Source organism: Salvelinus alpinus, chromosome 17 (genome assembly GCF_045679555.1).
Source record: "Salvelinus alpinus chromosome 17, SLU_Salpinus.1, whole genome shotgun sequence".
NCBI classification, from domain to species: Eukaryota; Metazoa; Chordata; class Actinopteri; order Salmoniformes; family Salmonidae; genus Salvelinus; species Salvelinus alpinus.
Genome location: NC_092102.1, coordinates 19,411,751 through 19,437,390, shown reverse-complemented (window position 1 = coordinate 19,437,390; position 25,640 = coordinate 19,411,751). Strand labels below are relative to the sequence as shown.

At 43.3% G+C, this 25,640-nt stretch overlaps 1 protein-coding gene across 7 annotated transcripts in view; it reads right to left on the bottom strand.

The window, feature by feature from the left end:
* The window catches only part of rapgef3 (Rap guanine nucleotide exchange factor (GEF) 3), a 43,563-nt gene extending 28,919 nt beyond the window's left edge, over positions 1 to 14,644 (bottom strand). For 4 of the 7 annotated variants that reach the window (XM_071347760.1, XM_071347763.1, XM_071347765.1 and 1 more), the window contains exons 1-3: positions 14,506 to 14,644; positions 9,206 to 9,291; positions 932 to 976 (exon numbers count right to left, since the gene is read on the bottom strand). In XM_071347760.1, the coding sequence (XP_071203861.1) occupies positions 932 to 976; positions 9,206 to 9,291; positions 14,506 to 14,524 (150 nt within the window). In that variant the 5' untranslated portion in view covers positions 14,525 to 14,644. Of the gene's footprint in view, positions 1 to 931; positions 977 to 4,632; positions 5,233 to 9,205; positions 9,292 to 11,677; positions 11,958 to 14,505 lie in introns of those variants that run through there. The other 3 variants (XM_071347762.1, XM_071347761.1, XM_071347764.1) reach the window with 3 other exon arrangements.
* Between the last annotated feature and the right edge of the window lie 10,996 nt (positions 14,645 to 25,640).

Below are 25,640 nucleotides of genomic sequence, written 5' to 3'. Positions count from 1 at the left end.
GGGTCTGCTCTGGTCAGGCAGGGGGGGGTAGTGAGGGCCTGAAGGCGGGGGGGGGGGGGGGGTAGTTAGCTAGCTGTGGATCTTGGAGTGTCCTTTAGACTCCTTGTGACTGCAGTGCTCGCCTGGATTGGAATGTGTTTTTAAAGACTCCACTGCTCAAGCAGTGATATTAGGAACTCAAAAAAGAACAGGTTCAGCAGTTACAGAAGACGCCATCGCTGCAACAATAAAGGCTGGCGCAGTGGCTAAAAGTGCCCAGGAGAAACAATTTGCTGGAAATACAGCCTTAAGGCCGGGCCATGTCCGATGTCAACAGGTTGTGGTTGACATTTAATTGAGATTACTAAAATCGTTGTAGAATGTCATTATGCTCATACATTGGATCATCGTATTGAGGCAAAGTGTATGTTGAAGGTCTTGCGAGTCTTGGCATTTCACATGGCACACTGTAGAAAACGTGGGGCATTATATGATGTAATATGGTGTAAATTAATAATACTAAATGTTTAACCCTAAGGATCTATAGCTTTAAGAGGTTAACTACTATTTACTGTACTTGAACTTCCATTCACCATTTCTACTATGCTGTTGTGGTGTTTCTATGGTGTAACAGATGATTTGAGGGTGAGATCAAAATGTCCGACATAAATAATGTTCTTACATGTCAACTCAATGACCTTGTTGGTTCTCTTCTCATGAAGATTGTGATTCATCAAAGATGAATCAGAAGCCAGAGCAGTTTGATTCAGGTCTAAGACTAGCTGTAGGGATGTGAAGTACTACTGTACTGTGTGTTTGTGTGTGTCAGGGTTGGGATCGATTAGAATTGAAGGCAGTCAATTGAGGAAGTAAACTAAAATATGCCTTCAATTCAAACTGAGCCCAACCCTGGTGGGTGTGTGGCACTGTCCCTGATCGGCATACCACGTACCTGCTTCATGGTGTCCTGTGTGTCAAGGGCCTCTGGCAGTGGGGTCTACGGGAAAGTGGGAGAGAAAGAAACATAACCTACTATTACATAATTTCACTATTCCATCATAGAGGTTCACGTCCAGTCCAGAAAGCCTATAATATCAAGGCATTGCTGAATAATAAGGCCTATAATATATTATGGCTTCCTCTCATAGGCATTCCAACAGAACTGGTTAAACTGGTTGTTCTCAGAAACCATTGGGTGGGACCAGAAAGATAGGTTGAATGTGAAATATTCTAATGTCTAATGAGATACATACTGTTGTGTTCAGTTTGTTTTCAGTGAGTTTTTTCTATATGTCTACTGGTTCATGCAATATATGTCCTAAACCCGATGATATATGGGCAAACCCTCCTCTCAACTCATCAACACTATCCTGTAGCCTAATTCCCACTTCCTCTTTTGTTGTTCTATAACTCTTCTTTTATGATCCACTGACAGCCTCTCTAAATGTGTTCCCAAACCAGCTGCTAAGTTGCATGACATGGATGGACTCCGCTGGCTGAGGTGTCATCGGAGTACACAGTCATTTACAAGGGCTTTGTTCAGGCCATTCTCTCCTCTATCTTTCCAGGTCTTGTTAACTCATGACTGGTTAGTGCCTTACCTTGAGGGCCACTCAGAAGAAAATTGATTTTATAAGATACAGGCCTCACATTTTCACTGTATCGCGGTGTGGGATCGCCAGCTCAAATGATGGAAAATAGAAATATGGAACCTGACGAGTTATTGTCGTCTCGTCTCTCTTTGTGTGGGAGTGCTATTGATGGCCTTGTGCTGGGCTTGGGTATCAAATGCAGCTAAAAAGAAAATGGATTGAACACATCATTTTCCCCTCAGCTCCATTTGCAGTCAAGAAAATAAATAATACACTATTCTTCCTCTATCCCCTTTTCTTATTATTGTACTAGATTGCTTTTCTTCTCTTAAGTCAGGTGTTCAATGGCTCCTAGCGTGGAGACCTCTCCACCCTTCCTTTCTGTTGACAGAGTAAACTGTGCTGGTCTGTCCTACTGCCAACACTGTCACATGCTCCCAACCAGAGGTACTGCACATTGCCCTCTTCAGCTGTTAGCCAACTCTATAAAATAGACTTAAGTCTCTCTCATATGTTCTGTCGCTTCTGCTCTCTCTCTCTGCCATGCTGAGAGCAGCAGAACCATGCTTGTAGAGGCGTCACTTCTTGCCTAATGTAGCACCACACAGACACACCTGTAGGCTATAGTGACTTTGTTTTCTTCCTTGGAGAAGCCCTTGCATCTTACAAAACAACTCAAGGAAACAAAGTTGAAGGCCTGGCAGCAGTATGGGGCATACAGTGGGAAATACCAGATGCCATTTCCCTCTTATCAAGAAGTGCCCTTTTTGCTATGTATCTCTTATTATGAGGACCTCTACCAATGTGAGTAATTTTGTACTGTTTATCTCCAGGAGTCACCACCACCACCCCAGCACTGGTATGCATTGCAATAAGCATGGACATTGGGGTACAGACCTTATTACCATCTATTAATTCTAGAAAGATGACTCTGTCTGCATTGCTTACTAGTGGTGGTATCAGACCACACGTGCCATGTGTGTCTTAATGAACTAGAGTTAGCTGGCGCCCAGTGTGAAGCCAGTTTAATTGGGTCTAATGTTGTTGCATGCCGCCTCTGCATTCCAGACACATCATCAAACAGACACAAAGATGACGTGGAGCCACAGATGCTTTAGGAATAATGATGTTTGCCTGATCATCTAAGGCATGGAGCACTGCACCACGGTTCTAATAAGGCCAACTGAACTCAATCTCCAGTCGAAGTCTATTATTTTACATTTCCATATCTTACTGTATTATCAATGTAATAAGTGTATTTACGAATATCAAACGAAAAACAGGGTATTGTATGTTTAGCTTTTAATATTTTGCAATGCGCCCACAGCTATTGACATGAATAAGATCAAGCATTTGATTTTGTATGAAAGCATTGATCTATTTATCTATGAGAGGGGTTGTAGTTGTAGTTGAACCTCTAGGGACTAGGTCAATGTGGATTTAAGGACATTAAGCAGATGGGCTAGATTAAAACATCATCACCATAGGGTGTCCTAATTAATCAACTATAGGCTACTTGAGGAAGAACAACATACACATAAACAAATAAACAAACTCACTATGCATATGATATTTAGAAGCTTTACTAAACCATCTTAATTGTTTTGTTCTCAGCCAATCCAGTTGTTACTTGTGAACACAAGATCAGGGTATTAAGTAATATTTCCATTGACGTCCTACCTACAGTAATATGTTACGGCTACTCCATAGACATTGCCAAATATATGTGTTTTTTGAATGGACTGTCCACTGACAGGCGACACCTTTGCTTGTTAAGCTGTTATTGATCATATATAAGACCTATGCCTTTTTATAGTCAGGTCATCACAGATTCAGCTAATCACAAAGTCTGTAGGTGAATAACTCTAGATTTGTATAATCCTGAGCAATTCAATAACAAAGCCAAATTTAGATCTTTCTTGAGGAGCACAATTCGGAATCTTCCTGTGGCTGAGGGGAAAATAGACATTCTTGTCTACCATGTAAACTGAATGGGGGGATCGAGGTGAACAATAAACAATGCACTATAAATAACAAGAGTAATAAAAAAAAACTGTCTGTGTCTCCGCTACCTTCCTCTCCTCTGCCCCACACCCAAGACTACAGAGAAGTCCCCGTGTCAGTCTGACCCTTCTCCACATTCTCACATGCAACGCAGGAAGCTGCTTTTATTTTGGGGACACATACAGACTGTGTCACAGTGGATGTGGTGAGCACCCCCCCCCCCCTCACTTCTTCCACCAACACATTGTCTGACTCCACAGCCCCATTCACTCTACACCTCTGCAGTGCACACCACCCACACATCTCACCACGCAGACACTAATACAGAGACACAATCACATACGGTGACGTAAACTTTTATGCTGAAGTGTTGCAGTGTTTTCAAGTGTGACCCGTCTTCCCTCCTCTTGTAGTGCTTATAGTAACTGATTAGTGAAGTGTGCAGTGTGTGCGAAAGGCAGCGAGACAGAGCATGACTGTGACATGCGTGCAGCCACAATCAGACTTTCTGTACAGATTGTTCTACCTCCCACCACATTATTTTTATCAAGTACAGTGGTGCTTCATTTCTACCTAGAACGTGAGTCTCACTCTCAAAACATGTCCAGGTGATAGGCTATATCATTTATTGAAGGCCTATTTTCCTGCAAAAACATTGTATCAAACTGCCATGGGTGTGACTATTTTGAGAATATTTTCAGTCAAGGTCATACTTTACTTTGTGAAGAAAAAAGTTGTTTTTATGAAGAATTCTATTATGACCCATGAGCACTCATTATCATCATCATCATCATCATCACTATCCTCAGATCATCATCAAACCATCTCAAAGCTAAACAATAGGCACAATGCAAAGACAAAAAAGGAATGATGTTGCAGATAATGATGATAAGTAGCCTAGTGATGATGATTAGTATACTATTAGCCTGTGCAACTGTAGCTTTTGTAGGCCGCCATTGTAAATAAGAATTTGTTCTTAACTGACTTTCCTAGTTAAACAGAGGTTAAATACAAAATAAATAAAGGTATGCTATTCTAGGCAAGAATAATAACATACCCAACTGATGCCTCGAATGGTCGATGTTTCCACAGAATAATGATCCGGGAAAATTCGATAATTGTAACTCCGGAACAGATGCATGTTTTTTCAAGTCAAACAAAACAACTTTCACGGTTAGTGGATCTGCGGTCATAACGCATGTCGAAGACGGGAGCACCAAGCATGTCTGTCTACCCGTTACAAAGACCGGACCCACATTACAACAACATAGCATACCGACAGTGGACATTGCACGACCAGTTGAATCGCCACATGTTGCTCTTGTGTCACTAAAGCCACAAGTCTATATTATTTGTATCCAACCTGACTGTTAGGCTACTGTGCCTATATCAAAACTCAACCCAGCTGTCACTGCCACCTCACACGACGTTGCTGGCTGCTGCCTCTGCTCGACGGAGACTCCAACCCACTTTTCAATCAGCCTCAGCTCTATCTCAGCACAGGCGCATGATTGTAGCTTTGCGTAAGCACACTTGCTCTCAAATGAGTCCCCGCTGCTTGTCAAGTGATTTCGGAGTCATTAAAATCCGCGACCTCTTCAGAAGGATCTGATTCTCTATTCACTGCAGCAAATTGCCATTTTCTTGTTCTTGTTCCCAACATTCAGTTGCGATGACACTTTTGGGAGTGTTCTAAACTTTTTGTATATCCTACATCTGTAGGCCTATCCCACGGTCATTTCAACCAAAACAATGTGATGACATGACATTGAATTAACGTCGAAAACTTTGTGGGATTTGCAAAAATGCATAAATTTAACGGAATTTCGTATTTTTTTCACCTAACTTTGAACTAAAATCCAATTACAGGATGAACATTTGGGTTGATTTCACATTGAATTCACGTTAGTTGACAACCAAATGTAAATCTAAACTAGACGTTGTACTGACATATGCGCCCAGTTGGGTTTGTCACAAATATATATATGTTTCTAACATTTTGTAGAGCAGGCCTATCTGATTCCAAAACACACCACAATATGTTGAGTCGGAGCAACAAATATAGTACAAGGCACACCTGAAATTCTTCCCCTCCCAGAATATTTTTCCACAATGCACCATAATTTACAGTATGCTGCATTAAATATACAGCAAAACAGCACTTTATTGTTGAATTGTATTGAAAAACTTTTACGCAGTTGCTAATAATGAATAAGTAATTCTATATTACAGAATATCAACTGCTATTTGGTGTTTTATATCACTTGCAATTTAGGCCTTAACAAAGGCTTCTAAAGTGACAGTGACGACAGGGCAAAAACAGATCAAAAGGACATGGCTAGCCAGTCAACACAGGTTTAAACCTTCCTGTCACTCTGATCTGTCCTCTATAGACATTCAATTGTTAGGGAGCCACTACCACATATCAGTTAAATTCATACAGCGGGTGCAACAAATATAGCCTCTTACAAGACACACCTCAAAATATGTTAATCAGAAACAACAATTCCACATAACCACTAGATTTGCAAAGGTTTTTGGCACTACAAAAATGCAGTATGGAACTGATTTACAGTAAATTACTCGCAGCAATTGGCCTGCAAATTACTGTATATTTTCAGAATAAGGTTAATAGAATTCCTAAAATACAGTATATTACTAAACTCGGCAAAAAAAGAAATGTCCTCTCACTGTCAACTGCGTTTATTTTCCACAAACTTAACATGTGTAAATATTTGTATGAACATAAGATTCAACAACAGACATACACTGAACAAGTTCCACAGACATGTGACTAACAGAAATGGAATAATGTGTACCTGAACAAAGGGGGGGTCAAAATCAAAAGTAACAGTCAGTATCTGGTGTGGCCACCAGCTGCATTAAGTACTGCAGTGCATCTCCTCCTCATGGACTGCACCAGATTTGCCAGTTATTGCTGTGAGATGTTACCCCACTCTTCCACCAAGGCCCCTCCAAGTTCCCTGACATTTCTGGGGGGAATGGCCCTAGCTCTCTCCCTCTGATCCAACAGGGCCCAGACGTGCTCAATGGGATTGAGATCCGGGCTCTTCGCTGGCCATGGCAGAACACTGACATTCCTGTCTTGCAGGAAATCACGCACAGAACGAGCATTGTCATGCTGGAGGGTCATGTCAGGATGAGCCTGCAGGAAGGGTACCAAATGAGGGAGGAGGATGTCTTCCCTGTAACCCACAGCGTTGAGATTGCCTGCAATGACAACAAGCTCAGTCTGATGATGCTGTGACACAGCGCCCCAGACCATGACTGACCCTCCATCTCCAAATCGATCCCGCTCCAGAGTACAGGCCTCGGTGTAACGCTCATTCCTTCCACGATAAACGCAAATCCGACTCGTCAGTGAAGAGCACTTTTTGCCAGTCCTGTCTGGTCCAGCGATGGTGGATTTGTGCCCATAGGCGACATTGTTGCCGGTGATGTCTGGTGAGGACCTGCCTTACAACAGGCCTACAAGCCCTCAGTCCAGCCTCTCTCGGCCTATTGCGGACAGTCTGAGCACTGATGGAGGGATTGTGCATTCCTGGTGTAACTTGGGCAGTTATTGTTGCCATCCTATACCTGTCCGGTAGGTGTGATGTTCGGATTTACCGATCCTGTGGAGGTGTTGTTACACGTGGTCTGCCCCTGCGTGGACGATCAGCTGTACGTCCTGTCTCCCTGTAGCGCTGTCTTAGGCGTCTCACAATACGGACATTGGAATTTATTGCCCTGGCCACATCTGCAGTCCTCATGCCTCCTTGCAGCATGCCTAAGGCACGTTCACGCAGATGAGCAGGTACCCTTGGCATCTTTCTTTTGGTGTTTTTCAGAGTCAGTATAAAGGCCTCTTTAGTGTCTTAGGTTTTCATAACTGTGACCTTAATCGCCAACCGTCTGTAAGCTGTTAGTGTCTTAACGACCGTTCCACAGGTGCATGTTCATTAATTGTTTATGGTTCATTGAACAAGCATTGGAAACTGTGTTTAAACCCTTTACAATGAAGATCTGTGAAGTTATTTGGATTTTCAAAATATCTTTGAAAGACAGGGTCCTGAAAAAGGGATGTTTTTGTTGTTGTTGCTGAGTTTATATTCTGTGAGGGTAAATCATTTCCTCTCACGGGTGCAACAAATATAGCCTCTTACAAGGCACACCTTAAAATATGATAATGAGCCCGAAACTTCCTCGCCCACAACATCTTCCCACAATGCACCATAATTAATAATGTAAAATACAATGATGGTATTTTACTGTGCATTCTACCGTGTTTCACTGTTGAAATTACAGAAACGTCTTAGAGTGAACCCTTTTCGAAGCTATATTATAGAAAAAAAATGAATGGTTCTACAAAGGTTATTTTTTAGAACCATACAGTGTTTCTTACTCTCGTTTAATAGCCATATTAAATTGTTATAATTCCATTGGTTTTATTATTATTTTTATGAACAAGTTTTGTCAGGAATGCTAGCTTTGGTACGTCTGGGGATTCCTGAGGAGAAAATTGAGAACTACTGACTTAATTATCCATTCTCACAAGACACCTTCACTGACCATAGTCGTATGTAACATCTAATAGCATAACACAACAGATTAGATCAACTGGAATGGCTCACGGTTGCACAAAAAGAGCTGTGAGAAAACCAAGTCTCAAAATATTAGAATGATCCACCGGCCATACATTTGAATTATCGCTAAAAGAGGAAAGAACAATTTTTTAAACTGCAAATAACCATTGAAGGGCTCAAAGGGTTATTTGGATCAGTATCCATCACCTTCCCAAAGAACCCTTGAGGAACCCAATTTTTTTTGTGTGTATAGAGGTAGTTTCCTACTGATTTATGGGTTATTTTTGAGTTATTTTGGGGTTATTTTTGCTTGGCAAAGTCTCTCTCTCTCTCAATCTCTCTCCCCCTCCCTCGCTCTCTCACTCTCTCTCTCTCTCCCCCTTTCTGTGTGTGCGTGCGTGTCTGTATGTCTGCGTGTCTGTCTGCCTGCGTGTGTGTGTAGGATTGGGGTGTGTGGACACTTATCAGTGAGCCCAGCTGTCTGTCTAACCATGCAGTAGGCTACAGACACGTGGACACAGACAGATAAACTGCCTCAGGCCAGGGACAGACAAAAACAACAGGGGAGGCATGACATAGTTACAGGACGGACAGCAAGAGTGATTCTCCACCTATACATCCTACATAGAACAACTCTGCTATGAAGTCTTATTAACTATTTCAAAGTCTGGTGTGATTAGTCATGTGGGTTTCACAGACCTTTCTTGAAACCCAGCACACAACCCGTTGAACAGGAATTACCTGTAGCCTAATTATTAAGTGCGTAATGGTATTCAAATATGCATGTCATCATACAGTGTCTGTAAAACATTACAGTGTATCCAAGTCATTTCTCTTTGTGGACATTTAATGCTTGATTTAAACAAACAAAAAAAGTTGAATTGTAAAAGTGGCAAATTACGCTATAGTGAATTCAACACTCCAACTCTTGCCTCACAATTCAGATAACTCTCTATCCTTCTTTTAAAGATGTTCATGTTTGTATTATGAAGAAGGAGAACTCGTGGTTGTCTTGGTGACCTGATGTGTAAACAGATAACTTACTTCACCCTCCTCTGGTGTTATCCGTCTGGACGGCAACAAGATAGATTTGAAGAAGGTATCCATGGAGAACATGGCTGAAGCCGTTGCTAGGTGAAAGAGAAGAGCGAGGAAAAACAATTTAATGTATTTTCCTATACATTTTCCTCTAGTAATGTTCTGTGGAAACACAATAAGTGTTCTGTTTTTCTGTTATGCCCTGGCCTGGAGGGCAGTTTCAGGAGATGTACAGTACCGTTCAAATGTTTGGGGTCAATTTCCTTGTTTTTGAAAGAAAAGCAAAACATCTCTGTTCATTAAATAACTTCAAATTGATTATAAATACAGTGTAGACATTGTTAATGTTGTAAATTACTATTGTTACTGGAAACGGCAGATTTTTTATGGAATATCTGTCACGATCGTCAATGGGAGAGAGAGAGGACCAAGGCGCAGCGTGTGGAAAATACATCTTCTCTTTATTAGAAGAAGGACAACGAAACAAAACAACAAACAGACGAACGTGAAGCTATCAAAGACTAAGTGCAAACATGCAACATAGACACAGACAATTACCCACAAAACCCCAATGCCTATGACTGCCTTAAATATGGCTCTCAATCAGAGACAATGAACCACAGCTGCCTCTAATTGAGAACCAATCTAGGCAGCCATAGACATAACTAGACAACTACACTAGACACTACAAAAACACATACATTCCCCATGTCACACCCTGACCTAACTAAAAAACATAAAGAAAAACAAAGAATACTAAGGCCAGGGCGTGACAATATCTACATAGGCGTACAGAGGCCCATTATCAGCAACCATCACTCCTGTGTTCCAATGGCATGTTGTGTTAGCTAACCCAAGTTTATAATTTTAAAAGGCTAATTGATCATTAGAAAGCCCTTTTTTAATTATGTTAGCACAGCTGAAAACTGTTGTTCTGATTTAAAGAAGCAATAAAACTGGCCTTCTTTAGACTAGTTGAGTATCTGAAGCATCAGCATTCGTGGGTTTGATTACAGGCTCAAAATGGCCAGAAACAAATAACTTTCTTCTGAAACTTGTCAGTCTACTCTTGTTCTGAGAAATTACGGCTATTCCATGTGAGAAACTGCCAAGAAACTGAAAATCTCGTACAACACTGTGTACTACTCCCTTCACAGAACAGCGCAAACTGGCTCTAACCAGAATAGAAAGAGGAGTGGGAGGCCCCGATGCACAACTGAGCAAGAGGACAAGTACATTAGAGTGTCTATCTAGTTTCAGAAACTGACGCCTCACAAGTCCTCAACTGGCAGCTTCATTAAATAGTACACGCAAAAAGAACACAGATACTGGACAGAGGAAAGGCCAGCACAGTCACCGGATCTCAACCCTATTGAGCTGTTGTGGGAGCAGCTTGACCGTTGGTACGTAAAAAGTGCCCATCAAGCCAATCCAACTTGTGGAAGGTGCTTCTGGAACTATGGGGTGAAATCTCTTCAGATTACCTCAACAAGTTGACAACTAGAATGACAAAGGTCTGCAAGGCTGTAATTGCTGCGAAATTGAGAATTATTTGACGAAAGCAAAGTTTGAAGGACACAATTATTATTTCAATTAAAAATCATTATTTATAAACTTGTCAACATCTTGACTATATTTCCTATTCATTTTGCAACTCATTTGATGTATGTTTTCATGGAAAACAAGGACATTTCTAAGTGACCCCAAACTTTTGAACGGTAGTGTAAATCAGTATAATGTCAGGCTGGACAGACCCTTGACCCTTGGTCTCCGTCCTAAATGGCACCCTATTCCCTATATAGTGCACTACTTTTGACCAGGGCCGGCATAGGGCTCTGGTCAAAAGTAGGGCACTATGCAGGAAATAGGGTGCCATTTCAGACGCACACTTGCTCTCTCCCACCTACAGTAGCACAAAGTAATGCGGTCATTTCATTATTCTCATCTAGTCCAGTGTCATGAGGGCTCTTGTTTCGATCCCAGCCATTGTTCCAGCAGAGAGATGCCCTTCCTGGGCTGACCCCACTGACGGTGTCACAGCTCATGCTCTCCACTTCTTTCTAGTTACTAAGCTGCCTCAGTTACTACTCTGTCTTGTGTCATTCTATATAGCCACTGAGGAGATATACCCTGGACCTTGAGAAGAGATAGAGTTTATCTGAAAGGCGGAATATCTCAGGGTGTCTCAGCTTCTTTATCTCGACCCAGACACCTGTTGTTTTTTGTCAAAGTATTTTTCCGTTGCGGATATCACCTCTCCTCATCATCCTCTCCCTAGACTGTAGGTGAGAAAGTTAAAGGTATTCACAAAACACAGTGTGCTGCCTAGTACAACAAACATCTGACCCAAAAATAGCACCCATTAAAAACCAGTAGTCTACGTGAAATGTTTCAACCCTTCAAAGCGGGCTAAGAAACCTCTCCCTGTAGTTCTGACGAAAACAATCCACCTGAAAGCAGGCAACAACAATTTCTTACCAAATATGTCTTCCTGAGGACTGTGAAGAATGTTTTGTCTATCTGCGATCCTGCTTGGAGAAGATCAAAAATTCCCAAACAAAAAAACAAATAAACTAAAAGTACAGTCTCCGGCAGAGACATACACAGAACAAGCTAAGGAAGGCTGAGTGAGGCTCTAGTGTTTGTCTTCCAGGGACATCAAGATGCCAGTTTAAGAATGCTCATAGTGAAGAAGGAATCCAGTTTTCATTTGTATGACCTCCTCAGGGAATGTCAACACGTCAGTTTGTTCGATAAGGAATAACACGTGCTGTAGCTAGCTGCTAGACTCCATCAGATAGCATCTCACAGAGTGACTGCACAGTGCACAGTCCAGTGTCATGAGGGCTGCAAATGTTTGTTATGTTTCAACTCGGTAGTTCAACGGTTTGGTTGACTGGTTTAGGCCTACTTACAAGGCTTGTAATGATACACGGTTGGTGTGGTAAAAATACATCACGCCTATTTAATGACCCACAGCTGATCTCAAACCATAAACGTGTTAGGACTGAGGGCATAGCGATAATTCAATCTTTTAAACAAATGATTGCAACACATTGAAACAAAAGCCAGTAAACATTGTGAGCTCAGAACCGCTAGCTGGGCCTTGTATAGTATAGGCCCTAAGAGATGGCCAAACAGTAACCAGCGAGCATCATCAAGCACTGCCTTAATAAATATTGTCGTCCTCTGGGGTTATTGTGTGTCCCTTCCCTCCACTTCACCACCAGTCACAGTCTGAGTCATTGTGGATGTTGTCAAAATGTCCCCTGCATCATTTGGGCTTTCTTCCATTTTGGGAATTTAATGCTGCCACCTAGTGAATACATCCTCACATGACGGTCTGAGTCGCCGTTCTCAAATCATATCTACTTGTGGATTTATAGTAAGTGATTTAAAAAATATATATATATTTGATGGGAGACACATTATTTGCTCATTTGTTATTCAATTTGCACATTTATTACAGGTTAATTTGTTAATTTCAATTTAGGAATACTGAATTTGTTTGCTTGTGTATCTAAACTGTTAATCACCACTGATTTACAGATTGAATTAACAAAGAAAGAGTCCCATGGTCTGGTGTTCTTTCCCCACAACAAGCTTGTCATCAGCTCATCAGATTGATAAGTGTGTGTGTGTGTGTGTGTGTGTGTGTGTGTGTGTGTGTGTGTGTGTGTGTGTGTGTGTGTGTGTGTGTGTGTGTGTGTGTGTGTGTGTGTGTGTGTGTGTGTGTGTGTGTGTGCGCAGTTCCTCTGGGAAAGGGAGTGGAATTTCCTGCATCTACGCCCATTTGGAATGTGCTCTTAGCATGCTGTCTTTGTTGTGCGTCAGTGTTACAACGGTCTCTAAAATGTGCACACACACACAAACTTATAGTACTTTTGAGGAAAAAGCACCTCATGGGAGAAAAACACCAGACGTTTATACCACGGGACTTCTTCCTTTTCCTTGAAACATGTACCTACAGAACCATACATAGTATGTACAATTGTATTGTGTTTTAGGCTTATTTATCTTTTCCCACCCTCCCTCTCACCTTTTCCTTCCTATTGTCTCCCTTGGCCAGTTAGCAAGTAGGGCGAGGATGGCAGAGTATTTATTCTCATAAATACTCATAGAGGAAGACAAGTAGATAGTGATAAGAAATGGAGAGAAGGTGTTAGAAACAGATTTAATGTGAGAGATGACTACAATTAAGCAATATCAAATAAAAACGAAGTTTATTTGTCACGTGTGCCGAATACAACAGGTGTAGACCTTACAGTGAAATGCTTACTTACAGGCTCTAACCAATAGTGCAACAAAGGTATTTGGTGAACAATAGGTAGGTAAAGAAATAAAACAACAGTAAAAAGACAGGCTATATACAGTAGCGAGGCTATAAAAGTAGTGAAGCTACATACAGACACCGGTTAGTCAGGCTGATTGAGGTAGTATGTACATGTAGATATGGTTAAGGTAACTATGCATATATGCAATAAGCCTAAGCGGAGTGCCTGGATACAGCCTTTAGCCATGGTATGGCCATATACCACAAACCCAGAGGAGCCCTATTGCTGTTATAAACTGGTTACCAACATAAATAGAACAGTAAAGTATTTTTGCGTCATAGCCATGGTATGTTGTCTGGTATACACATGACTGAAATGCTGTTTCAGCCAATCAGCATGCAGGACCCAAACTACCCGGTTTATAATTAAGCAATAAGGCCCAAGGGGGTGTGGTATATGCATCGTGCCTAAGAACAGCCCTTAGCTGTGGTATATTGGCCATATATCACACCATATATAATTAGGGCAGTAAAAATAAATGTTTTGTCATATCCGTGGTATACGGTCTGATATACCACGTCTGTCAGCCAATCAGCATTCATGGCTCAAACCACCCAGTTTATAATGTTTAATAGCTACCTGTTTCATGGGTATCCCCTTGTCTCTCTTTCATTTGGGTCTCTCTTTATACCTCACTGAAATGCTTATTGCTGTTGTCCACTTTCACATTCTAAAAGACGACTGATAACATTCAAATGTCCTGGGTCTGAGAAGCAGCACATGGGGATATTGGGGACATCTGCTCCTGATAATCTTAATCTTGGTTTGGTATCACATAAATGTACATCAATATCAAATTCATCCTTAAGTGTATTTTGAGCACATTGTGCCCCCCTCAAAAAAAGTACCAAACTAACTTATACTCGATTATTACCACAATGAGTACAAATGATTACTTATTTTGCCCAAAGCTCATGATATTTCTGTAATTTATCATGATACATGTGTGATAACAGACTAAAATCTTTTTACCTGATACCTCCTCTGCCATGTTTCAGCCTCCGTGTTCTGTTCTGAGAGCCCAAAGCTGTCTTTCTCTTTCACTCTCCTCTCCTGTCCTTTTGATATGACAACTGATGGTACATCACAGTTTGGGTTTGTGAGCTTTGTGTGTGTGTGTGTGTGTGTGCGTGTGCGTGTGTGTGTGTGTGTGAGTGTATGTGTGTGTGTGTGTCAGCTTCCTGTGGCTGTCTGATTGGATATGACTAGTGTGCTCTAGGGGCTTGGGGTGTCAGCATAGCGGCGGGTAGAGGGGGAGGTAGACAACACTGTGGCAGTTGTCCTAAAATGGCCCCCTACTCTGCTACTCCACCAAAGTAGGCTACTACCCATTTCACTGCACCTATCCTGTGTACTTGATAATATTATTATTATTATTATATATGTTTTTTACTACAGTAGTACTCACCTGGACATGATGCATTGGAATGGAGGCCATAATGATGAGCGATAGAGGGAAGTCGGGGCAAGAAACATCTATGAATCAGTGTCCCTGTGGACTAAATGCAGCCAAAATATGTTACACATCTACAGCATTCTAACTGTCATTGCTCAAGCTAAGCAAGGATGTGGTTTACCTCTGTGAAAGACTGTTGAGTACACACTATGATAACCAACCTGGAAAGATAAGCTATGTCTGTCTCGATCCTACTTGTAATAGTAAATTAATAAAACCACATCATTTGCTGTGAATGCTGTAGAATCAAGATACATTTATCGGCTCTCATTTAGCCAGGAACAATTTCGAATTCAATGACGTATAACGTGATTTACAGTCGAGAGATGACTGTTTGTTTGCTTGCTGTTTGCGACTTTGATTTTTTTAATGAGCTATCAACTATATAATCCTAGTTATAATCCAGTTATACACTAGATTTGATCATTTTAACATATATGTTTTTGTTGTTGTTGTTGTTTGTTTAAGTTTTGAGGTGCTCTACACTTGTTCCCACGCTGATTCACATGCCTCTGCCCTACCTTCTACCCTACCTTCTACCCTACCTGCTACCCTACCTTCTACCTTCTACCCTACCTGCTACCCTACATTCTACCCAACCTGCTACCCAACCTTCTACCCTACCTGCTACCCTACCTTCTACCCTACCTTCTACTCTACCTCTACCCTACCTTCTACACTACCTGCTACCTTCTACCCTACCTGCTACCCTACCTTCTACCCTACCTTCTACCCTACCTGCTACCTTCTACCCTACCTTCTACCCTACCTGCTACCTTCTACCCTACCTGCTACCTTCTACCCTAGTCTACCTTCTAGCCTACCTTCTACCCTACCTTCTACCCTACCTGCTACCCTACCTGCTACCTTCTACCCTACCTGCTACCTTCTACCCTACCTGCTACCCTACCTTCAACCCTACCTTCTACCCTACCTTCTACCCTACATTCTACCTTCTACCCCACCTGCTACCTTCTATCCTACCTGCTACCTTCTACCCTACCTTCTACCCTACCTGCTACCTTCTACCCTACCTGCTACCTTCTACCCTACCCTACCTTCTAACCTACCTGCTACCCTACCTTCTACCCTACCTGCTACTTTCTACCCTACCTGCTACCTTCTACCCTACCTGCTACATTCTACCCTACCTGCTACCCTACCTACTACCCTACCTGCTACCCTACCTTCTACCCTACCTTCTACCCTACCTGCTAGCCTACCTGCTAGCCTACCTGATACCCTACCTGCCACCCTATCTGCTACCCTACCTACCTAATAGATCAGACTGTAATACCAACTACTGGTTACACAGTCTGACACGATCAAATCAAATCAAAGTTTATTTGTCACGTGCGCCAAATACAACAGGTGTAGTAGACCTAACAGTGAAATGCTTACTTACAGGCTCTAACCAACAGTGCAATTTTTAAGTAATTTTTTTTTACATTATTTGAACAATAGATGAGTAAAGAAATAAAAACAACAGTAAAAAAACGGTGAAAAATAACAGTAGCGAGGCTATACACAGTAGCGAGGCTATAACAGTAGAGGGGTTATATACAGGCACTGGTTAGTCAGTCTGATTGAGGTAGTATGTACTGTACTGTTGAAGTCGGAGGTTTACATACACCTTAGCCAACTACATTTAAACTCAGTTTTTCACAATTCCTGACATTTAATCCTAGTAAAAAATTCCCTGTTTTAGGTCAGTTAGGATCACCACTTTATTCTAAGAATGTGAAATGTCAGAATAATAGTAGAGAGAACGATTCATTTCAGCTTATATCACATTCTCAGTGGGTCAGAAGTTTACATACACTCAATTAGTATTTGGTAGCATTGCCTTTAAATTGTTTAACTTGGGTCAAACATTTCGGGTAGTCTTCCACAAGCTTCCCACAATAAGTTGGGTGAATTTTGGCCCATTCCTCCTGACCGAGATGGTGTAACTGAGTCAGGTTTGTCGGCCTCCTTGCTCGCACACGCTTTTCCAGGTCTGCCCACAAATTTTCTATACGATTGAGGGCTTTGTGATGGCCACTCCAATACCTTGACTTTGTTGTCTTTAAGCCATTTTGCCACAACTTTGGAAGTATGCTTGGGGTCATTGTCCATTTGAAAGACCCATTTGTGACCAAGCTTCAACTTCCTGACTGATGTCTTGAAATGTTGCTTCAATATGTCCACATAATTTACCGTCCACATAATTTACCTTCCTCATGATGCCATCTATTTTGTGAAGTGCACCAGTCCCTCCTGCAGCAAAGCACCCCCACAACATGATGCTGCCACCCCCGTGCTTCACGGTTGGAATGGTGTTCTTCGGCTTGCAAGTGTAACAGTATAACTTTAATCCGTCCCCTCGCCCCGACCCGGGCGCGAACCAGGGACCCTCTGCACACATCAACAACAGTCACCCACGAAGCATCGTTACCCATCGCTCCACAAAAGCCGTGGCCCTTGCAGAGCAAGGGGAACCACTACTTCAAGGTCTCAAAGCGAGTGACGTCACAGATTGAAACGCTATTAGCGCGCACCACCGCTAACTAGCTAGCCATTTCACATCGGTTACACTCACCCCCCTTTCAACCTCCTCCTTTTTTCTGCAGCAACCAGTGATCCGGGTCAACAGCATCAATGTAACAGTTTAACTTTAGTCCGTCCCCTCGCCCCGGGAGCGAACCAGGGACCCTCTGCACACAGACAACAGTCACCCACAAAGCATCGTTACCCATCACTCCACAAACGCCGCGGCCCTTGCAGAGCAAGGGGAACCACTACTTCAAGGTCTCAAAGCGAGTGACGTCACCGATTGAAACGCTATTAGCGCGCACCACCGCTAACTAGCTAGCCATTTCACATCGGTTACACAAGCATCCCCCTTTTTCCTCCTAACATAACGATGGTCATTATGGCTAAACAGTTATTTTTTTGTTTCATCAGACCAGAGGACATTTCTCCAAAAAGTACTATCTTTGTCCCCAGTTGCAAACCGTAGTCTGGCTTTTTTTTATGGAGGCTTTGGAGCGGCTTTTCAGGTTATGTCGATATAGGACTCGTTTTACTATGGATATAGATACTTTTGTACCTCTTTCCTCCAGCATCTTCACCAGGTCCTTTGCTGTTGTTCTGAGATTGATTTGCGCTTTTCGCACCAAATTACGTTCATCTCTAGGAGGCATCTCCTTCCTGAGCGGTATAACGGCTGCGTGGTCCCATGGTGTTTATACTTGCGTACCACTGTTTGTACAGATGAACGTGGTACCTTCAGGCGTTTGGAAATTGCTCCCAAGGATGAACCAGACTTGTGGAGGTCTACAATTCTTTTTCTGAGGTCTTGGCTGATTTATTTGGATTTTCCCATGATGTCAAGCAAAGAGGCACTGAGTTTGAAGGTAGGCCTTGAAATACATCCACAGGTACAGCTCCAATTGACTCAAATGATGTCAATTAGCCTATCAGAAGCTTCTAAAGCCATGACATCATTTTCTGGAATTTTCCAAGCTGTTTAAAGACACAGTCAACTCAGTGTATGTAAACTTCTGACCCACTGGAATTGTGATACAGTGAATTATAAGTGAAATAATCTGTCTGTAAACAATTGTTGGAAAAATAACTTGCGTCATGCACAAAGTAGATGTCCTAACCGACTTGCCAAAACTATAGTTTGTGAATAAGAAATTTGTGGATTGTTTGAAAAACGAGTTTTAATGACTCCAACCTAAGGGTATGTAAACTTCCGACTTCAACTATACATGTAGGTATGGTTAAAGTGACTATGCATATATGATAAACAGAGAGTAGCAGTAGCGTAAAAGCGGGGTTGGCGGGTGGTGAGTGGCGGGACACAATGCAGATAGTCCAGGTAGCCAATGTGCGGGGGCACGTGTTAGTCGGGCTAATTGAGGTAGTATGTACATGAATGTATAGTTAAAGTGGCTATGCATATATGATTACATTTACATTACATTTAAGTCACAGGTTATTCAGAACAGGGCTCCGGGCAGCCGAGCGGAAATGGAGGAAAACTCGCCTCCCTGCGGACCTGGCATCCTTTCACTCCCTCCTCTCTACATTCTCCTCTTCTGTCTCTGCTGCTAAAGCCAATTTCTACCACTCTAAATTCCAAGCATCTGCCTCTAACCCTAGGAAGCTCTTTGCCACCTTCTCCTCCCTCCTGAATCCTCCTCCCCCCTCCTCCCTCTCTGCTGATGACTTCGTCAACCATTTTGAAAAGAAGGTCGACGACATCCGATCCTCGTTTGCTAAGTCAAACGACACCGCTGGTTCTGCTCACACTGCCCTACCCTGTGCTTTGACCTCTTTCTCCCCTCTCTCTCCAGATGAAATCTCGCGTCTTGTGACGGCCGGCCGCCCAACAACCTGCCCGCTTGACCCTATCCCCTCCTCTCTTCTCCAGACCATTTCCGGAGACCTTCTCCCTTACCTCACCTCGCTCATCAACTCATCCTTGACCGCTGGCTACGTCCCTTCCGTCTTCAAGAGAGCGAGAGTTGCACCCCTTCTGAAAAAACCTACACTCGATCCCTCCGATGTCAACAACTACAGACCAGTATCCCTTCTTTCTTTTCTCTCCAAAACTCTTGAACGTGCCGTCCTTGGCCAGCTCTCCTGCTATCTCTCTCAGAATGACCTTCTTGATCCAAATCAGTCAGGTTTCAAGACTAGTCATTCAACTGAGACTGCTCTTCTCTGTGTCACGGAGGCGCTCCGCACTGCTAAAGCTAACTCTCTCTCCTCTGCTCTCATCCTTCTAGACCTATCGGCTGCCTTTGATACTGTGAACCATCAGATCCTCCTCTCCACCCTCTCCGAGCTGGGCATCTCCGGCGCGGCCCACGCTTGGATTGCGTCCTACCTGACAGGTCGCTCCTACCAGGTGGCGTGGCGAGAATCTGTCTCCGCACCACGTGCTCTCACCACTGGTGTCCCCCAGGGCTCTGTTCTAGGCCCTCTCCTATTCTCGCTATACACCAAGTCACTTGGCTCTGTCATATCCTCACATGGTCTCTCCTATCATTGCTATGCAGACGACACACAATTAATCTTCTCCTTTCCCCCCTCTGATAACCAGGTGGTGAATCGCATCTCTGCATGTCTGGCAGACATATCAGTGTGGATGACGGATCACCACCTCAAGCTGAACCTCGGCAAGACGGAGCTGCTCTTCCTCCCGGGGAAGGACTGCCCGTTCCATGATCTCGCCATCACGGTTGACAACTCCATTGTGTCCTCCTCCCAGAGTGCTAAGAACCTTGGCGTGATCCTGGACAACACCCTGTCGTTCTCAACTAACATGAAGGCGGTGACCCGTTCCTGTAGGTTCATGCTCTACAACATTCGCAGAGTACGACCCTGCCTCACGCAGGAAGCGGCGCAGGTCCTAATCCAGGCACTTGTCATCTCCCGTCTGGATTACTGCAACTCGCTGTTGGCTGGGCTCCCTGCCTGTGCCATTAAACCCCTACAACTCATCCAGAACGCCGCAGCCCGTCTGGTGTTCAACTTTCCCAAGTTCTCTCACGTCACCCCGCTCCTCCGCTCTCTCCACTGGCTTCCAGTTGAAGCTCGCATCCGCTACAAGACCATGGTGCTTGCCTACGGAGCTGTGAGGGGAACGGCACCTCCGTACCTTCAGGCTCTGATCAGGCCCTACACCCAAACAAGGGCACTGCGTTCATCCACCTCTGGCCTGCTCGCCTCCCTACCTCTGAGGAAGTACAGTTCCTGCTCAGCCCAGTCAAAACTGTTCGCTGCTCTGGCACCCCAATGGTGGAACAAACTCCCTCACGACGCCAGGTCAGCGGAGTCAATCACCACCTTCCGGAGACACCTGAAACCCCACCTCTTTAAGGAATACCTAGGATAGGATAAAGTAATCCTTCTAACCCCCCCCCCTTAAAAGAGTTAGATGCACTATTGTAAAGTGGTTGTTCCACTGGATATCATAAGGTGAATGCACCAATTTGTAAGTCGCTCTGGATAAGAGCGTCTGCTAAATGACTTAAATGTAAATGTAAATGTAAGTCATTTAGCAGACGCTCTTATCCAGAGCGACTTACAAATTGGTGCATTCACCTTATGATATCCAGTGGAACAACCACTTTACAATAGTGCATCTAACTCTTTTAAGGGGGGGGGGGTTAGAAGGATTACTTTATCCTATCCTAGGTATTCCTTAAAGAGGTGGGGTTTCAGGTGTCTCCGGAAGGTGGTGATTGACTCCGCTGACCTGGCGTCGTGAGGGAGTTTGTTCCACCATTGGGGTGCCAGAGCAGCGAACAGTTTTGACTGGGCTGAGCGGGAACTGTACTTCCTCAGAGGTAGGGAGGCGAGCAGGCCAGAGGTGGATGAACGCAGTGCCCTTGTTTGGGTGTAGGGCCTGATCAGAGCCTGAAGGTACGGAGGTGCCGTTCCCCTCACAGCTCCGTAGGCAAGCACCATGGTCTTGTAGCGGAGGAGCGGGGTGACGTGAGAGAACTTGGGAAAGTTGAACACCAGACGGGCTGCGGCGTTCTGGATGAGTTGTAGGGGTTTAATGGCACAGGCAGGGAGCCCAGCCAACAGCGAGTTGCAGTAATCCAGACGGGAGATGACAAGTGCCTGGATTAGGACCTGCGCCGCTTCCTGCGTGAGGCAGGGTCGTACTCTGCGAATGTTGTAGAGCATGAACCTACAGGAACGGGTCACCGCCTTGATGTTAGTTGAGAACGACAGGGTGTTGTCCAGGATCACGCCAAGGTTCTTAGCACTCTGGGAGGAGGACACAATGGAGTTGTCAACCGTGATGGCGAGATCATGGAACGGGCAGTCCTTCCCCGGGAGGAAGAGCAGCTCCGTCTTGCCGAGGTTCAGCTTGAGGTGGTGATCCGTCATCCACACTGATATGTCTGCCAGACATGCAGAGATGCGATTCACCACCTGGTTATCAGAGGGGGGAAAGGAGAAGATTAATTGTGTGTCGTCTGCATAGCAATGATAGGAGAGACCATGTGAGGATATGACAGAGCCAAGTGACTTGGTGTATAGCGAGAATAGGAGAGGGCCTAGAACAGAGCCCTGGGGGACACCAGTGGTGAGAGCACGTGGTGCGGAGACAGATTCTCGCCACGCCACCTGGTAGGAGCGACCTGTCAGGTAGGACGCAATCCAAGCGTGGGCCGCGCCGGAGATGCCCAGCTTGGAGAGGGTGGAGAGGAGGATCTGATGGTTCACAGTATCAAAGGCAGCCGATAGGTCTAGAAGGATGAGAGCAGAGGAGAGAGAGTTAGCTTTAGCAGTGCGGAGCGCCTCCGTGACACAGAGAAGAGCAGTCTCAGTTGAATGACTAGTCTTGAAACCTGACTGATTTGGATCAAGAAGATAAAGATGATAAACAGAGAGTAGCAGCAGCGTAAAAGAGGGGTTGGGGGGGGGGGGGGGGCAGCCATTTTATTAGCTGTTCAGGAGTCTTATGGCTTGGGGGTAAAAACTATTGAGAAGCCTTTTGGTCCTAGACTTGGCACTGCGGTACCCCTTGCCATGCGGTTGTAGAGAGAACAGTCTATGACTGGGGTGGCTGGGGTCTTTGACAATTTTTAGGGCCTTCCTCTGACACCGCCTGGTGTAGAGGTCCTGGATGGCAGGAAGCTTGGCCCCGGTGATGTACTGGGCCGTATGCACTACCCTTTGTAGTGCCTTGCGGTCGGAGGCCGAGTAATTGCCGTACCAGGCAGTGATGCAACCAGTCAGGATGCTCTCGATGTTGCAGCTGTAGAACCTTTTGAGGATCTGAGGACCCATGCCAAATCCTTTTAGTTTCCTGAGGGGGAATAGGCTTTGTCGTGCCCTCTTCACGACTGTCTTGATGTGTTTGGACCATTCTAGTTTGTCGGTGATATGGACACCAAGGAACTTGAAGCTCTCAACCTGCTCCACTACAGCTCAGTTGATGAGAATGGGGGCGTGCTCGGTCCTCCTTTTTCTGTAGTCCACAATCATCTCCTTAGTCTTGGTTACATTGAGGGATAGATTGTTATTCTGGCACCAGACCTGCTCTGACCTCCTCCCTATAGGCTGTCTCGTCGTTGTCGGTGGACTGCAAAAAATTGTAAAATTTCCTCTCAATCCAAAATGTTGAATGCAATTATATTTGAACTTACTCTACCGGTTGTCTGTGCGGTTAGTCCTTATGTGGGTCGAAATTTGAAAAAAAAATATTGACAGGAAAGTATTATTTACCCAACTTTTTAGAGCGCTGGTGGGTATATGGTTCTGTCGGCTTGTATTTTCAATCTCCTGATGCATTCATACGTGATGCACACTATGTAAACAATAGCTGACTCTCGCAATCAGCTAGAAGTGCTTGAGTCTTACTGCACATCATCTGTTCTGTGAAGTGTGATCGCTTATACAGTATAATAGCTCATCTGTGGCTTGGTTATGCTCAGCTATTGTTTACATGTTGTTCAAGTGTTTATGTCACATGCATCCCTAGATCGAAAATACAAACCAACAAAAAGGTTGTTCCAGGAAATGAGTGCCTTTTGCTTACTTAGCTGCTTACTCAAGAAAACAAAAAAGAGACCATGTTTGTATACGCCTTAATTAACTAAATGACCTGTATGTTAGATGGAGTGAAGACATTCACTTAATCCATACTACTGTTCTTTGATGAAGGGGTCTCTCCCTTTTCATGTCAAGTTGGGCTATGTGAGATACCCTGTAAGAGCCTTCATGCACAAACCCCTTAATAAGTGCAATCAATGCAAAATATTTGGCCCTGTGTCAAGTGTATGCAGACGGGAAGAGTATCAAATGCCAGTGGAGGTTAGATTCTGCAATTGTAGAGTGGGAGTGAGATGGTTTTTATTATGTTTCTATTTTTGTATGACGTCATCCCCCCCCTTTCATACAATGGTTATTTGTTTCTATAGTTTACCACCCGTACAGTAGGTGCCGGCATGCATCTCCAATGAACGTTTGCGGACTGTCATAATACCATCGATTTTTTTCTGCATGTTGATGATTGATTTACGGTGATCAGTGTTGTAAAGTAACAAAATAAAAAATACTTTGAAGTACTATTTAAGTAGTTTTATGGGGTATCTGTACTTTACTATTTATATTTTTGACAACTTTTACTTTGACTCCACTACATTCCTAAAGAAAATATGTACTTTTTACTCCCATACATTTTCCTTGATACCCAAAAGTACTCATTACATTTTGAATGCTTAGCAGGACAGGAAAATGGTCCAATTCACGCACTTACCAAGAGAACATGTGGTCACCCCTACTGCCTCTGATCGGGCAGACACACAAATGCTTTGTTTGTAGATGATGTCTGAGTGTTAGCATGTGCCCCTGGCTCTCTCTATATATATGTTTTAACCTCTATGGGATCGGTGTCCCTATACCAGGTCCGTTGAGCTAACGTGCGCTAATGTGATTAGCATGACAGTTGTAAGTAACAGCAAACTTTCTAGGACATAGACATGTCTTACATGGACAGAAAGCTTAAATCCTTGTCAATCTAACTGCACTGTCCAATTTACAGTAGCTATTACAGTGAAAAAATACCATGCTATTGTTTGAGGAGAGTGCACAACAACAAAAAACTTATCACGGCAACTGGTTTGATACATTCACCTCTGAAGGTAAATAATGTACTTGCATTCAGTAATCTTGCTCTGATTTGTCATCCTGAGGGTCCAAGAGATAAAATGTAGCATAGTTTTGTTTGATAAAATTCATTTTTATATTCAAATGTAGGAATTGGGTTCTACAGTTTGAACCCCTGCTGTCTCTGGCTCCACACCCACCCCGCCCGGCCATCTAGATCTGTGAAAGTTAGTGTTTAAGCTAATGATCCGTCATGTATGACATTCCTGGGAGTGTGTAAACTAACATTTTGTATTACCATATAATTTTTGTATCTTCTCTATAGTTATGTACTTAAAACAGTAGCAATTGACCAATTCGGCACATTTGGGCAGACTTGACACAAAATATTGTCCAGTAATGCCATGCTTCACTGGATCAATCTGAAACTTTGCACACACGCTGCTGTGGCCAAAATCTAAATTGTGCATGAACTGCAATATTATATGATGGCCTTTCTCTTGCATTTCAAAGATGATGGGAAACATTTTTGAAAATGCATGTTTTTTTGTTTGTATCATCTTTTACCAGATCTAATGTGTTATATTCTCCTACGTTAATTTCACATTTCCACAAACATCAAAGTGTTTCTTTTAAATGGTATCAAGACTATGCTTAACCTTGCTTCAGGTCCTGAGCTACAGGCAGTTAGATTTGGGTATGTCATTTTAGGCGAAAATTGAAAGCAAGAAAATTGTGCTGTCTGGTTTGCTTAATATGAGGAATTTTAAATGATTTATAGAATTTACTTTTACTTTTGATACTTAAGTATATTTAAAACAAAATACTTTCAATTTTTCATCAAGTATATTTTACTTGGTGATTTTCACTTTTACTTGAGTCATTTTCTATTAAGGTATCTTTACTTTTACTCAAGTATGACAATTGGGTAGTTTTTCCACCACTGAGTATGTTTTTAGGCACATAATTGTTGAATTTCCGGGATCTTTTTACGTTTATCCCGCACACTAGGTGGCAGCAATAT